This window comes from Cetorhinus maximus, chromosome 11, assembly GCF_964194155.1.
Source record: "Cetorhinus maximus chromosome 11, sCetMax3.hap1.1, whole genome shotgun sequence".
NCBI lineage: Eukaryota > Metazoa > Chordata > Chondrichthyes > Lamniformes > Cetorhinidae > Cetorhinus > Cetorhinus maximus.
This window is the reverse complement of record NC_135889.1, coordinates 64692759-64708706: the sequence shown is the minus strand read 5'-3', so window position 1 is coordinate 64708706 and position 15948 is coordinate 64692759. Positions and strand designations below refer to the sequence as shown.

The following is a 15948-nucleotide window of genomic DNA, read 5'->3' as shown; positions in this document are numbered from 1 at the left end:
TTGGGAATTTTAAAAGAGAGAATTGGGGGATAGAATTGTGTGTGGTTTGAAAAGTGAACACACTCGCAGTAAGTTGCCAACATTGCCAAAGTTAACTTTTAACATAGCTTGCCAAACAGCATTGTCCATGAACATGGCGGAAAGTGGTTCGAGAGAAGTCAGAGTTAACAACCACCTGTCGTCTACTGAAGTAAATAAGCTGAGTAAGCAGAAGGCCCCAGTGACAGCAGTTAGTAGTGCGGCAAAGTCCTGTTCCCGGTGCTCAGGCCAAAATTGGGCATAGAATTGTCCATTTGTGAAGGTAGAGTGCTACAGCTGGAAGAAGGGTCACCTTGCCAAGGCATGTCGAAAGAACGTAAACAGAGAAGACGCTGGCCGGAGGAAATGGCAGTCACTGTATTTGATTGTCGAACATATCACAAAAAGTATAATAATTCTCATAATATTATTGCGGTTTATTGTAAACGTAAGTTAATAGCGGGGTTTGAATAGTTTCCCTATGGGAAGAATTTTACGGTCAGCGAACAGGGGCGGGGCCCACTTGCCAACGCATAAAATGACACCCGGTGACATCGGGCGGGCATCCCGACATCACCACGCATCATTTAGATTTTCAGTTCAGCTGTGCGCCCACCAAACTGTCAAAGGCCTATTAAGGCCTGTTAAAAACTAATTAAAACAGTTAAATGAGCAGGCGAAGAGCCAAGGTGGCCTTCGCATTTTTCATGAAACCTCATCCACGGGCGGGGTGAGGTTTCATGAAGTGTTTTTAAAATTCAATAAAAATTCTTTTAAAAATTCATTGACATGTCCCAGCTCATGTGACAGTGTCACATGAGGTGACATGTTTTAAAAGTTTTTTATTCCTTTATTTAAATTTTAAAACCTTAAACTGATCTCCCTCAGAAAGAGCACAAGCCCTGACTCAGGGAATCCTCCCCCAACCCCCATGCCTGCACAGGTAGCACTCAGCACTTCCAGGTGAGCGTCACGCTGGGTGGGCCTTAATTGGCCCGCCCACGTAAAATGGAGACCTGGACACGATCGGGGGTGCCGATCGGGTTCACGCTTGCTCCCCACCCCCCCCCCCCACCCCAAACAGGGAGGAAATTCAGCCCTATGTGTGTGTGTGAGATTTAACTGAATTGGAGCCAGCTGGTCTGGAGACTTTGACTCAATAAAAGAAGCTAGGTTTGAAATGCTAAATATGTAAACATGGCTGAAGTTTTAGAATGTGAGATGAGGAGAACTTGCATTTTTAGATAAATCAGGGTGGTTTGAATTTCAAAAAGATGGTAGGATGTTATACCTAGCCAGAGAAGCTAGGCCAAGCAGTAAGTTTATTTTTCCCAAAGGTTACTGACAATATTAGCACCATGAAAAGAGTTATATTATGAGAACGGTAAAGTTCCAAAGACATGTGGATTCAATAGAATTTGCATTAAAAGGGTATGTATGTATAAAGGAAAAGAGACTGTGTGTCGAAGAGAGAAAGGCATTGTAAGCTCTGCCAGAAGTGTGAAAAACCTCCAGTATTTGTGCATTAAGCTGCTGTCTACAGAAACCAAAGCTGGGAAAAGCCGCTTTGAATTCTATTGTCCAGGGTATTGTGTTGACTTGCCTGGATCTGTTTAAATCTATTTTTTACCGTTGCTTTAACAGGGGTGTAACAAAGCTAGATTAATTAGAGGATTTAGGAGTTATTATAATAGCAATTTGTTGACCTATGCATGTGCTTGAAATCTTTTCTTTGTTAATAAATGTTTAATTTAGTTTTCTGAAAAATCTCTATAGTCTTGGTGGACTTATTGCTACTGAATTCAGGGCACACATCTCGAAATAAAATAAAAATTGCAACATCGTTGTGACCGCATGATCAGGTTTCCCTCGTGGATTTGATCCACATAGCACACATAATCTGCCCCGTCATAACAAGCAGCTCAATGAGGGTTCAGTTGAGACCTATACAATCCAAAGCACAAGGATATCCAGTGGAAAAGCACAGGACATTGTAGTCCAAGTAACGTTGGATGAAATGTAAATCAGATACTAGAGTGTAATCCACCCGATACTTTGCCAAACATTGAAGACCTGTTCGCAATGTAGTCAGGAGGCCAGAGTTTTTCAAAATCAAATCTGACAAATGTCTATCTTCAACTTGAGATAGGTGATGAGCCTAAGTCATATTTGACTACTAATTCACACATGGTCCATTTCAGTTTCATAGGCTGTCATTTGGTGTTTCTTCCGCTCCTGGAATTTTTCGAGGAATTCGGGGGTAGTGTGTAATTTGGATGATATATATGTTATGTCCGATTCCAGGGCGAGATCCCCCAATTTGTTAACTTCCCAAACAGGACCCTAATTTTGTTATGCTCCTGGGTGAGGAGGAATGAGCTGGCTCCACTTCTTTATTCAACCCCCTCAGTTGGTCACAACAAAGTTAATTTAAAAGGGATCTCTTCCCCCCGTGGATACCTTTTCCCAGTCCAAATGTATTTATTTTTTAGAAGGAGCAAATTTAATTAGGCTTTCTTGAGTCAAAGAAAGAGTAAGTTTATTAGTTACTAAAAACCTGAGAAAAATAATAAAAACGCAACACACATACACACAGATGAGAAATGACAAATAATGAGTCCAAATAAAAGTTTTTTAATATATATGAATCAGTCTTTGACTTGTCCGTGAGACATAGATGGCAAAATGTTGCAGCTGTTAAGTTGGGTGATTCCGGTAGAGCTGACTTTGGCAGTTTATCAGTTGGTTTGGAGACAGTTGGTTCTGCAGGTTGGCTGAGGAAGCTGTCCTATTTCCTTTTTGATTGTTGCTTTGCTGAGCCTTGTCTCCAGCAACAGACAGAGAGAGCGAGAGAGAAAGGGACTTTGCCTGCCACTGGAAGGATGACTAGTTGGTCTTCTTGTTGTGCCATTCTCACAGGACACTTGCACTGCTCTGCAGTTAGCTTTTTAACCCATTTTCCCTGTGCATTCCTGTAAGGGAAAAGAAAACCATGTCTTCACCCAGAGTCTGGTTTTCTTTAATCTCCAACCATTTCACACATTTTGAGGTATGAATCAACAGGAGATGGATTTTAAATGACTACTGAGATGTGGTAATCAGTCTTTTGTCTCTGCAACCACAGGAGATTAAAGTTCAGTCTTTTGCATCTTTCCTATCTCCCCTTTAAGTGTCTCTGCTTGTCGAAGGCCATGATACCTTTTCAGGTGCAACATTCCATGTTCTCTCAGGGCAGGTCTGTCAGTATAATCCACATAGGAATTTTTCCAAAAAGTGATCACTTTCCATTAGCCAACTTTTGCTCAATGTCCTTTCTTGTGTTTCTTTGAAAACATACACATCTTCTTTAAAAAGCTCAATATACCCATAAGTAATTCATGGCTGTAATTGGCTTTTTGTGACGTATACTTATTTCAGCTCCAAACAGGCAGACTCATGGGGAAAAATTCTCCCCCCATCAGGAGGGAAGTGTGGGAGTGGGTGTGGGCGGGCGCTCCTCTGATTGGTGCCCCCAATCAGGGGCGTGCCGCCATTTTACGTGGGCAGGCCAATTAAGGCCCGCCCAGCGTGACGTCCGCCAGGAAGCGAAATGCTCTCCCTGTGCCGGCGGGGGGGGAATTCCCTCAGCTGGGAGTGTGCTCTTTCGCGCATGCGCACAAAAGAGCACAAAGATCTCCCTGAGGCTAAGTGCTGCCTCAGGGAGATCAGCTCGGAATTAAAATATTTAATAGAATTTTAAAAATTTCCCTGACATGTCCCCTCATGTGACACTGTCACATGAATTAGGACATGTTCATAACTTTTATTGAAAGATTTGATAAAAATTTAAATACCCTCATGAAACCTCATCCTGCCCGTGGATGAGGTTTCATGCTTTTTCTGAAGCCCGCCAGGGCTCCCGGCCTGCCCACCAACCTTAAAGGTGGACGGGCAGGTCCATTAATTATATAATTAGTTTTTCAATGGCCTCAATAGGCCGTTGACAGGTCGGCGAGCGCACAGCTGACTAGGCTGCACCTCCGCCGAACTGAAAATGGAAATGGCGTGGGGTGACGTCGGGAGTTCCACCCAACATCATCCCACCTCATTTTACGTGTCGGCGAGTGTGCCCCGCCCCTGCTTGCCGACCAGAAGATCCTGTCCATGATGGCAGGTTGAAAATGGTACTCCAACATTTGAAAAAGCATGGGGTTTAGGCAAAGGCACACAAATGTGAAATGTTTCAACACTCTAGAGTATTGGGTCACAGAGTAGACATAGATGGGTTGCATCCTACCAAGAGTAAAGTTCAAGCAATAAGAAATGTGCCACACCCTCAGAACATCTCTGAGCTCAGATCATTTTTAGGCTTAATGAATTACTACAGTAAATTCATTGTATCCATTGAATGAACTCTTGAGGGTGTTCCATGGAATTGGACAAGGAGGCATTCCAGTTGTGTAAAAGTGAATTGATAGGTGGTACAATGCTTGTACATTACAATGTGTACAAAAAAGATTAAACTAGCACGTAATGCCTCTCTGGAGTAGATGCTGTGATCTCTCATGTGATGGATGATGGTGAGGAGACACCAATTGCATTTGCATCCTCAGTACCAGTGAGCTAAATTATGCTCAGACAGAACGTGAAGCATTGTCTTTATATTTGGAGTTAGAAGATTTCATAAATACTTGTATGTTTGTAGCTTCATAATTAAAACTGATCATAAGCCACTGATGGATTTTTTGAATCCAAAGTCTCCAGTACCCACTTTAGCAGAGATGGGCTTACCAGCATAACATTAAGTACATACGATCAGGAGATCATTGCAATGCTGATGTGATGTCCAGATTACCATTGCCATCAAAAGTAGAGCCCAACATTGAAGATGCATTTTTCTGCTCACATATAGATGAGTTGCCAGGCACAACAGATGATACTGGTAGAACAACTTGTAAGGGCGCTGTATTGGCAAGGGTATACGGCCATATTGCAAATGGCAGGCCAACACAAGTACTGGATTTAGGCCTTTTTTTATGCACAGGAATGAGTTGTCATGGCAACCGCAATCTGTACCTTCCAGGAATTACAACTCTGGTTGTGTTACGTGAAGAACCAGAGTTGTGATTCCTGAAAGGTACAGGTTGCAGTTGCTATGCGAATTTCATGATAAACGCTTAGGGATGAGCTTGACAAAGAGTCTAGCAAAAAGCTATCTTTGGTGGCCAGTGTTAGATAAGGACATAGAAAACACAGTGAAACAGTGTAGGGTGTGTCAAGCAGTAGAAAAGAAGCCGCCATCAGTACCTTTGCAACCATGGATGTGGCCAGCTAGATTGTGGCCGAAGCTGCATGTAGATCTTGCAGAGTTTGAAGAGCAAAAGCTCTTCACTGTGATTGATAGCTATTTGAAGTGGGTTGAGGGATTCCTGATGAATCAAACAACAGCTAGCAAAACTCTACACATTTTGCTTAGTTTGTTTGCTGCTTATGGGTTCCCAGAGGAAATTGTGTCCGACAATGGACCTCAATTTTGTTCAGAAGAATTTGTAAAATTCATGAGAATGAATGGGGTAAAACACATTAGTGTTCCAATATATCACCCAGCTTTAAATGGAGCAGCAAAGTGCACAGTGCACATTGTTAAGCAAATGCTAGATTCAAATTGGAAGAAATGTCAGTTGTCATTGAATCACAAACTGACAATTTTTTTGTTTATTCATCACATCACACTTTACACTACTACCGGCAGAACATCAGCTGAGTTGTTGCTTAGAAGATAGGTTTCTCATTGCTGAAACCACATTTAGCACAATCAGTAGAAGAAAAACAATCCAGGCAGAAAGAGGGTCGTGAAAAGGGTAGAGTGAGAGAAAGAAGTCTGAAGTTGAGCCAGAAGGTTAATGTCAAAGAACATCATTCATCATAAGTAGTTGAAGTTGCTACCAGGAAGAACCATGAAAATATGTGGTCCTTGTACATATTTGGTCAAGATGTTTGGTAATGGAAAGGTTCGGTTTGTACGTATAGATCATGTTTTACATTCAGAGCTTCACAAAGAAGGGAGTTGGGAAGAATCAAATGAGTCTGATGAACTGGATAGTTGAAATACAAGTGGAAGTACCAAACGTTACTCCAAAACAAGTTGTGCCTGTAACCAGATCAGATCCAAGTCAGAGTCAGACAGACATGACTAATGAAGTGGAAAATTCAATTGAAGGTCAAGGTGTTTTTCAATTTTGGAGAAAATCCCTCCTTAGACTCACACCAAGATGTGTCATGGTCCTTCCTCAAGTTCAAAAGGGTCAAGAAAGGAGAGTAGCTCTTAGGAATAGGAAACCAGTGGTTAAGTTGCATTTGTAAATAAATGAAAATCAAGAAATGTATATAAGTCACATGGAATTTGAGTAAGTCTTTCATTAAGGGGGGAGGAATGTAATAGCACCCTGTTGTGGCCATTTGTGTATGCATACATACAAGCAAATTGGAATAAACCAGTTTCGTTGGATCCTTGACTTCCATGTTGCACACATTGTCTTTCTGTCCTACAAATATAACACACAGGGGTGTTTCTGATTTAGAGTCAAGGATGCAAGTGAGTCCCATGCTCAAGCTGGGAAAATTCAAATTCGGCAGGTGTTGAAGCAGGGCTGGAGGATTTGCCTAGCTGGATGCTAGTGGGGAATACCCAAGAAACCCCTCACCTCAGAAGAAAACCGGGAAACTAAGGTGAATTAGAGTAAATCCTTGAGAGTTGTGATACACCTTGGTTTGTTTCCAAGAGTGAACCCTCAAGAGCCTGTAATGTAAAAAGGGATTTGAGGTTGAAATTGAAAGTAGAGTGTGGAATGTTCTGTTCGGGATTTTGGTTTAAAGAATAAGTGCTTATGAGATATAGTGTTAATACTGCTTGTTCTTTTTCTTTTGTCAATGCAAATTTTTCTTTCCCTTTAAAATGTGAAATTGTGTTGCATGGTCTTTTCAGTTACTAAAAAAAAAAATTTCCAGTTAGAATTATTGGTCTCTACACAGATTGTAACATTATGAATGCACGGATTATACCAAAATACAATCTAAAAGGCCTTAAGCTATATATGTTTGAATGACATTAACATAACAGTGCAAACTATTTCCTATGTTAATTGCATTAATTGCAGGTAATTTGACAAGTTAGAGAATGGGTTCAAACCTTTGTACTTAAGAATATGACTGGCATCCTTCCATCTGAGAGAGATGATGGGGAATGCAACCTCAGAAGTTTGGAGACATCAGATGAAATTATCTGCTGCACTTCTTTTGTTGTCTGAGAAGCAGACTCTGAAAAGACAAAGTCTGCCACAAGTGCAGTCAATGAGTTGCCCCTTGCCAGTGGTGTAGGGGATGATCTCTGATGATACCTACTTTGAAGTGCTGAGGTATGCTTTGGAGTTTCTGAAACCACATTTTGTTGTGGTGGTGAATTTCAGTCCACAGCCATTATCATTTACATCGATAGTCAGCTAGAATTTTGCACTTGTCATGACTGATGTAGAGGGCATTCATGTCTCTTTTGACAGCATCCTTGAATCAGCACTTTGGATGCTCTGATGTCTTGGCATGGGCTATCTCCCCTATAGCTTACCTTAGGGATGCAGCCATCTTAAGCAAGCGCTGCAGTCAGTCTTGAACCCGGGGCCTTCCAGGTCAGAGGCTGAAGCACTACCAACTGAGTTACTCAAGCTCTCAACATAAGAACATAAGAATTAGGAGCAGGCCAATCAAGCCTGCCCCGCCATTCAGTACAATCTTGGCTGATCTTCTGCCCCAATTCCTTGTTCCTGCCTGCTCCCCATACCCCTCGACTTCCTGAGAGAGCAAAAATTGATCTATCCCAGCCTTAAATATACTCAACAATGAAGCATCCACAACTCTCTGGGGTAGACAATCCCAAAGGTTCACAACCCTCTGAGTGAAGAACTTTCTCCTCATCTCAGTTCTAAATGATCAATCCCTTATCCCTAGACAGGGGAAAAAACCTCTCACATTCTCCTTCAGACTTTGTATGTTTCAATGAGATCACCTCTCAATCTTCTAATGTCCAGAGAGTATAGACCCAATTTCCTCAGCCTTTTATCATATAACCACCTCTCAAACCAGGAACCAATCTAGCGAACCTTTACTGTACAACTTCTAATGCAAGTATATCCTTGCTTAAATACAGGCACCAAAATTGCACACCCTACTCCAAGTTTTGTCTCACAACAGCCCTATACAGTTGTAGTAAGCCTTGCTATCCTTGAACTCTAATCTCATTGCAATAAAGGCTAACTAGCCATTTACCTTCCTAATTGCTTGCTGTATCTGCATGCTAACTTTCTGCATTCCTGTAGGAGTGCACCCAAGTCTCTGTGAACATAAACATTTAGAAGTTTTATACCTTTAAAAAAATATTCTGTGCTTTTCTATTCTTTCTCCCAAAGTGAATAACTTCACATCTCCCCACATTATGCTCCATGTGCTATCTTTTTGCCCACTCACTTAACCTGCCCATATCTCTTGGCAGCCTCTTTGCATTGTCCTCACAATGTTACATTTCCACTTAGCTTAGTACCATTACTTTCTGTCTCTTCACCTAAATCATCAATACAGATTGTAAATAGTTGAGCCCTCAGCAGTGATCCTTGCAGCACTCCACTAGTTACAGTCTGCCAACTTGAAAATGTTGTTTATCCCTACTCTCTGCTTCCTGTCCATTAACCATTAAAGAGACACATTGAGGGTGTGGTGTGAGCAGATAATCAAAGGATGTCACAGACAAAAGGGTCAAAGAGGTGTTGAAGGTGGTGGTCTTTGTCTGAGAAAAGTGCTAATTAAGAATGGAAAACAGGATATTCAAAGTACAGCTCTAGTGGGGGTGGGGTGGAAAGACTAAAGGTTTTAGTTTTAGATTTAAAAATAATGGAAATAGGTGGGGAAAGAAGAATCTATATAAATTATTGAAAAAAAAGCGGGTGGGGGGGGGGAAAGAAAAGGGGTGGGGATGGGGGGAGGGGGAGTTTAAGATCTAAAGTTGTTGAATTCAATATTCAGCCCAGAGGGCTGTAAAGTGCCTAGTCGGAAGATGAGGTGCTGTTCCTCCAGTTTGCGTTGGGCTTCACTGGAACAATGCAGCAAGCCAAGGACAGACATGTTGGCAAGAGAACAGGGTGGAGTGTTAAAATGGCAAGCGACAGGGAGGTTTGGGTCTTTCTTGCGGACAGACCGCAGGTGTTCCGCAAAACGGTCGCCCAGTTTGCGTTTGGTCTCTCCAATGTAGAGGAGGCCGCATTGGGAGCAACGAATGCAGTAGACTAAGTTAGGAGAAATGCAAGTGAAATGCTGCTTCACTTGAAAGGAGTGTTTGGGCCCTTGGACGGTGAGGAGAGAGGAAGTGAAGGGGCAGGTGTTGCATCTTCTGCGTGGGCATGGGGAGGTGCCATAAGTGGGGGTTGAGGAGTAGGGGGTGATGGAGGAGTGGACCAGGGTGTCCCGGAGGGAACGATCCCTACGGAATGCCGTCAAGGGGGGTGAAGGGAAGATGTGTTTGGTGGTGGCATCATGCTGGAGTTGGCGGAAATGGCGGAGGATGATCCTTTGAATGCGGAGGCTGGTGGGGTGATAAGTGAGGACAAGGGGGACCCTATCATGTTTCTGGGAAGGAGGAGAAGGCGTGAGGGAGGATGCGCGGGATATGGGCCGGACACGGTTGAGGGCCCTGTCAACGACCGTGGATGGAAAACCTCAGTTAAGGAAGAAGGAGGACATGTCAGAGGAGCTGTTTTTGAAGGTAGCGTCATCAGAACAGATGCGACGGAGGCGAAGGAACTGAGAGAATGGGATGGAGTCTTTACAGGAAGCGGGGTGTGAGGAGCTGTAGTCGAGGTAGCTGTGGGAGTCGGTAGGCTTGTAATGGATATTGGTGGACAGTCTATCATCAGAAATTGAGACAGAGAGGTCAAGGAAGGGAAGAGAAGTGTCAGAGATGGACCATGTGAAGATGATGGAGGGGTGGAGATTGGAAGCAAAATTAATAAATTTTTCCAGGTCCCGACGAGAGCATGAAGCAGCACCGAAGTAATCATCGATATACCGGAGAAAGAGTTGTGGGAGGGGGCCGGAGTAGGACTGGAACAAGGAATGTTCCAAATACCCCATAAAGAGACAGGCATAGCTGGGGCCCATGCGGGTACCCATAGCCACACCTTTTATTTGGAGGAAGTGAGAGGAGTTAAAGGAGAAATTGTTCAGTGTGAGAACAAGTTCAGCCAGACGGAGGAGAGTAGTGGTGGATGGGGATTGTTCGGGCCTCTGTTCAAGGAAGAAGCTAAGGGCCCTCAGACCATCCTGGTGGGGGATGGAGGTGTAGAGGGATTGGACATCCATGGTGAAGAGGAAGCGGTTGGGGCCAGGGAACTGGAAATTGTTGATGTGACGTAAGGTGTCAGAGGAATCACGGATGTAGGTGGGAAGGGACTGGACAAGGGGAGAGAGAAGGGAGTCAAGATAACGAGAAATGAGTTCCGTGGGGCAGGAACAGGCTGACACGATCCGTCTGCCAGGACAGTTCTCTTTGTGGATTTTGGGTAGGAGGTAGAAGCGGGCCGTCCGAGGTTGGGCGACTATCAAGTTGGAAGCTGTGGGAGGAAGATTTCCAGAGGAGATGAGGTCAGTGACAGTCCTGGAAACAATGGCTTGATGTTCTGTGGTGGGGTCATGGTCCAGGGAGAGGTAGGAGGAAAAGTCTGCGAGTTGACGCTCAGCCTCCGCGAGGTAGAGGTCAATGCGCCAGACAACAACAGTACCACCCTTGTCAGCGGGTTTGATGACAATGTTGGGGTTGGACCTGAGAGAACGGAGTGCAGTGAGTTCAGAGAGAGACAGATTAGAATGGGTGAGAGGAGCAGAGAAATTGAGACGGCTAATGTCACGCCGACAGTTCTCAATGAAAAGATCAAGAGAAGGTAAGAATCCAGAGGGAGGGGTCCAAGTGGAGGGAGAATATTGGAGGTGGGTAAAAGGATCCGTTGAACGGGGAGAGGACTCCTGCCCAAAGAAGTGAGCACGGAGACGAAGACGGCGGAAGAAGAGTTCAGCATCATGCCGAGCCCGAAATTCATTGAGATGGGCTTGACATGATGAGATGCTTAGAGGATGTTTCCTCTCATGGGAAAATCTAGAGATAAGGGGCACAGTTTCAAAATAAGGCATATCCCATTTAAGAATGAGATGAGGAGAAATTTCTTCTCCCGGGGCCATTAGTCTTTGGAATTCTCTTCCACAGAAAGCAGTAGAGACAGGGTCATTGAATATATTCAAGTCTGAGTTTGACATGTTTTTGGCTGTCAAGGGTTTTAGGGGACAGGCAGAAAGTGGACTTAAGGCCACAATCAGATCCGGCACAATCTTATCGAATACAAAGCAGGTTCAATGGGCTGAATGGCCTACTCCTGTGCCTTATTCTTATGATCTTAACCTAATACTGGTCTTAGGTTCCATGGTAAGCCACAGATGGATCTTTCTCACTGAATTTTTGTTTTCTTTAATGGGATCTATTTTTGTTGTACATTTTGATTTGTTTATTTACCACCATATCTGTTACCTAATCAATATTTTAATCAGCTCTCCCCTCAAAACTATGAAATTGGCATTGTTTATATTCAAGATTCTATTTTGGGACTGGAGTATGTCACCCTCAAACTCAATGTGGAACTCAATTGTATTATTGCAATTGAAGTTGATAAGTCACCAGGACTGGATCAAATGTATCCTAAGATACTGAGGGAAGCAAGGATGAAAATCAAGGAGATAATAGTCATGATCTTCCAATCCTCCTTAGATACAGTGGTAGTGCCAAAGATTACTTGTTCAAAAAAGGCACAAGGATAAGCCCAATGCCATGCTACAGACTTGTCAGCAAAGTTGAAGCCCATGGAATAAAAAAGATAATGGCAGTATGGATACGAAATTAGCTGAGACACAGGAAACAGAGTTCTGGTGCACGGTTGTTTTTTGGACCTGATGAATGTATATAGTGGAGTTCCTCACAGGTAAATATTACAACCACTGCTTTTCCTGAGCTATGTTAATGACTTAGACTTGGGTGTCCAGAATACAACTTCAAAATTTGCTGATAACATTAAACTTGGAAGTGCTGTGAGGAGGATAGTGATAGATTTCATTTTGGTAGGAAGATTGATGAGAGGCAATATAAAGTAAAGGATACAATTCTAAAGGGGTATATGTGCACAAATTTTTGAAAGAGGCTAGGCTGGTTGAGAAAGCAAAAAGAATCCTGGGCTTCATAAATAGAGGCAAAGAGTACAAAAGCCATGAAGTAAGGATGAATCTTCAGGGAGGAACTGAGCCCATTGGTGAAAGGGTCGAGAATCAGAGGACACTGATTAAAGGTGAATGGCAAAAGAACCAAAGGCAATGTGAGGAAATCCTTTTTATACAGCGAGTTGTTAGAATCAGGAGTGGTCGGCCTCAGAGTGTGGTGGAGGCAGATTCAATCATGGCTTTCAAAAGGAAATTGGATAATTACTGGAGGAGACAAAATGTGCAGAGCTGTGGTGAAAAGGTGGGGTAGTATGGGTAGCTGATTTAGTCTTACAGAGATTACATCTCAGCAGAAACCTGTTGTGTTATATCTCAAAATGTGGAAATAGTCTGAGTTGAAAGATAGCAGATTCTGGGCGAAAACGTTTCATTTTTCCCTTCCAGGAATACACAAGGGAATGGGTTAAAAAGCCAGCTGCAAACCTGATCTGTGTGTTCTAGTTCTGGTGTGCTGTGAGGGGTCACAGCAGAAGAACATTAACTAGGCAACCCTGCAGTTTGCAGGTAAAAAGCCATCTTTCTCTCTCTCTGTGGCTGGAGGCAAGTCAGCAAAGCCACAGTCAACAAGGAAACAAGTCAGCTCCTTCAGCTAACCTGCAGAATCAAGTGCCTTCAAACCAACTGCTCAACTACCAAATTCAGCTCCACCAGAATCACCCAAGTTAACAACCACAACGTTTTGCCACCCACTTCTCACGGACAAACCAAAGACTGATTCATATATCTTTTTTAACTGTTATTTTTGGACTCAACTTCTCATTTCTGAATGTGTGCTGCATTTTTATTATTTTTGCTCAGGTTTTTAGTAACTAATAAACTTACTATTTCTTTGACTCAAGAAAGCCTTTTAAATTGGCTCCTTCCAAAACATAAATATATTTGGACTGGAAAAAGGTATCCAAGAGGAAAGGGATCCCTTTTAAATTAACCTTGTTGCGGTCAGCCGAGGGGATGAATAAAGAAGGGGAGCCAGCTCATTCCTCCTCATCCGCAAGCATAACAAAATTGGAGTCCTGTTTGGGAAGTTAACAATTTGGGGTATCTCATCCGGGATTATAACAAATTGGGGGACCTCGCCCAGGGACCAGTCACAACAATAGCAAACAAAGGGCTATCAGGCAATTAATACTGCAATCTACAATTTCTATGTTAAGACAAACAGAAATGAATCAATACTTTGACTAAAGCTGCTGGTCCAGAAAATTTAATAAACAATGTTGCATTCTCAATGCTAAATGTACTAGTAGAGTTTCAAGGATGTCTGTTAAATACCACACCATAAAAATGCAGTTTCTCTTGTGTAGTATGGATTTTTTTTTTGAAGCATGACTTTATTGTGATATTAATATACAATTTTAGAACTGTGTATGTTTCTGGGATGGTGGGTGCTCAAACGTTAAGAATTTCTATCTAATAATATTATCTCATATATTTAAGTAAAATATCTGAAGAATTCCACTTCAGAATATTTTTCAACATAGTGCCATCAGCCTCTCTGAGCTGCCATCCTTTATATCAAAATAAGAAAATCAAGCATTGTAACAGATGGGGAGAAGTTCAAGGTATTAAATCCCAAATCACCAACTATACCAGACCACCATCCTTTCATAATTCAGCCCCTTCTGTTGGAGATCTGAAAATATATTCCAGACAGATGACATGTTAACAGAATCATTTCATGGTTCAGTGTTTTCTCAGTATGATTTATCTCCATCTGCAGGTATTGCAGGGCCCTATCCAGGAGATTTATGAGTAGCGTCCAAGAATCCATTTTAATATGGGAGACATTGTGCCACTTGGAGAAACAAAACATTAATGTCTAGCCTAATATGGGCTTCTAGCCTCTGTTTGTAAACTGAAATTTATTATTTCAGTAAATAATTCTCTTGATTATAAGAGGATTAAATAAAAATGTTTTCAATACCTGTATCAATTCTTTAAGAATCCTCCAATTTAGCTGAAACAAAATTTGAGCAAAATATATAACAGAACTAAATACAGATGCACATCCATTTGAAATCAGTTTCTTTCATGTGATCTGTCATCACTTTCAAAACAGCTCAAAATAGGAAGTTTTTTATAGTAATTTAGAATTTCAACTGTTTGATGGAATTTGTCAATAATTGCAAATCTGTATTCTCATCTCTACTATAATCCTCATGCCCTGTTTTACACAAATGTAGAAGAAACAAGATAAAGTACTACTGAATATCAATTTTCTCACACCATGTCATGTTTATTTCTAGGTTCTGGGTACGGTGGATGGAGATAACATTGTGATGCAGAGATCTTGCCACCCTAATCTAAATATGAATAGAAGCTAATCAGAAATGCAAATTGTAACCAAAAGGGCCCGTGATAATAACTGTATGATGGTGGAGATAAAAAGGTCAAGGCTTGTATTATTACGGCTTTTAAATTCTCATCAGCAGTAAATAGCTATGGGGAGAAAACGGCAATGAAGAATAAGTTATTTCTGATATGCAATGATTTGGGCTCTGGCAAGAAAATCCTTGGCAGTCAGTTGTGCAAGCTTTATCGGTCATCTGTTCCCTTAAAAAGAGATGCAAAATTAGTTACCACTTAGTTGCTGAATTTTTTAATCACATTGAATTATAAGTATAATGAAAATTAATTGAAATAAATAACTGAAAAAAAGAAACTCATTTTAAGTTCTGGAAATAACTCATTCTAATCCCTTACCACCCCCAACTCTAACTTTCCCATTTTGTCTGCAATATTTCTGAATAGATAATGTAACAATGTGCACTTCACAATTTAATAAAAGTCAGATACAGAGCTGGATGATATGTAAGATCCACATCCCTATTTTGATTAATTCCAGAATTGCAAATGAGAAAACAATGTCTGTGGGCAACATAGACGTAATACAGAATAAGCTTGCAAACAACCTCCTGTTTACATTTAAAGAAGATAATGAACACAAAAAGAATTTCATTGCCAAAAATGAATTCTTAAAACTAAGATGCTTAAGAGGCTAGGGACATTTTACTGCATTAAATGCGTTAAATAAATACAAGTTGTCATTGCCTTTGAAGTCTAGAATCACGTCTTGCAGAGATTTTCTTTCTTTCATTGATACAAGTATACATTACTTTAGTTATTCAAAAAATAGCTATTTTATTCTGCATACAATCTGCATACTTAAAAATGAATAGATGAGGCTGCTCAGAAAATTGAGAGGAGTATATTTTCAATATAAGCTGCATAATATTGATACATGTATTTTATTTTAACTACACACCATAATATAAATTTCTGTGAAGCTGCCCATCATTCAGACCCAGTTAATTAATTAAATATTCTTTCATCATAATGAGCTTTTCTTTTCACTTTGGTAAACTGTCTTTTTTGTATTAATTTTTTGGCTCATTAATTCTTCCCCTCTTCCTTCCATTAGATTGTCAATGTTGTCACCTGAACCATGTTTTTTTTCTTTAGACAAAAGGCAGAGAGATGGACTAGCTGCAGTCTGGACCACTGACTGACAATCTAGCCAGAATCAAAAGCTGTGCACCTATGAAGGACAATTGATCATAAAGCTTTCATTCCTCTCAGAATTGTACCACAACA

At 41.5% G+C, this 15948-nt stretch overlaps 1 protein-coding gene across 15 annotated transcripts in view; it reads right to left on the bottom strand.

The window, feature by feature from the left end:
• Positions 1-15948, bottom strand: part of myo3b (myosin IIIB) — a 655750-nt gene that overhangs the window by 543780 nt on the left and 96022 nt on the right. Inside the window, exon 8 of one of the 15 annotated variants that reach the window (XM_078552145.1) lies at positions 2718-2990. The exons of the other annotated variants lie outside the window; for them this stretch is intronic. Within the exon in view, the coding sequence (XP_078408271.1) occupies positions 2807-2990 (184 nt within the window). The 3' untranslated portion in view covers positions 2718-2806. Of the gene's footprint in view, positions 1-2717; positions 2991-15948 lie in introns of those variants that run through there. 15 annotated transcript variants of the gene reach the window in all.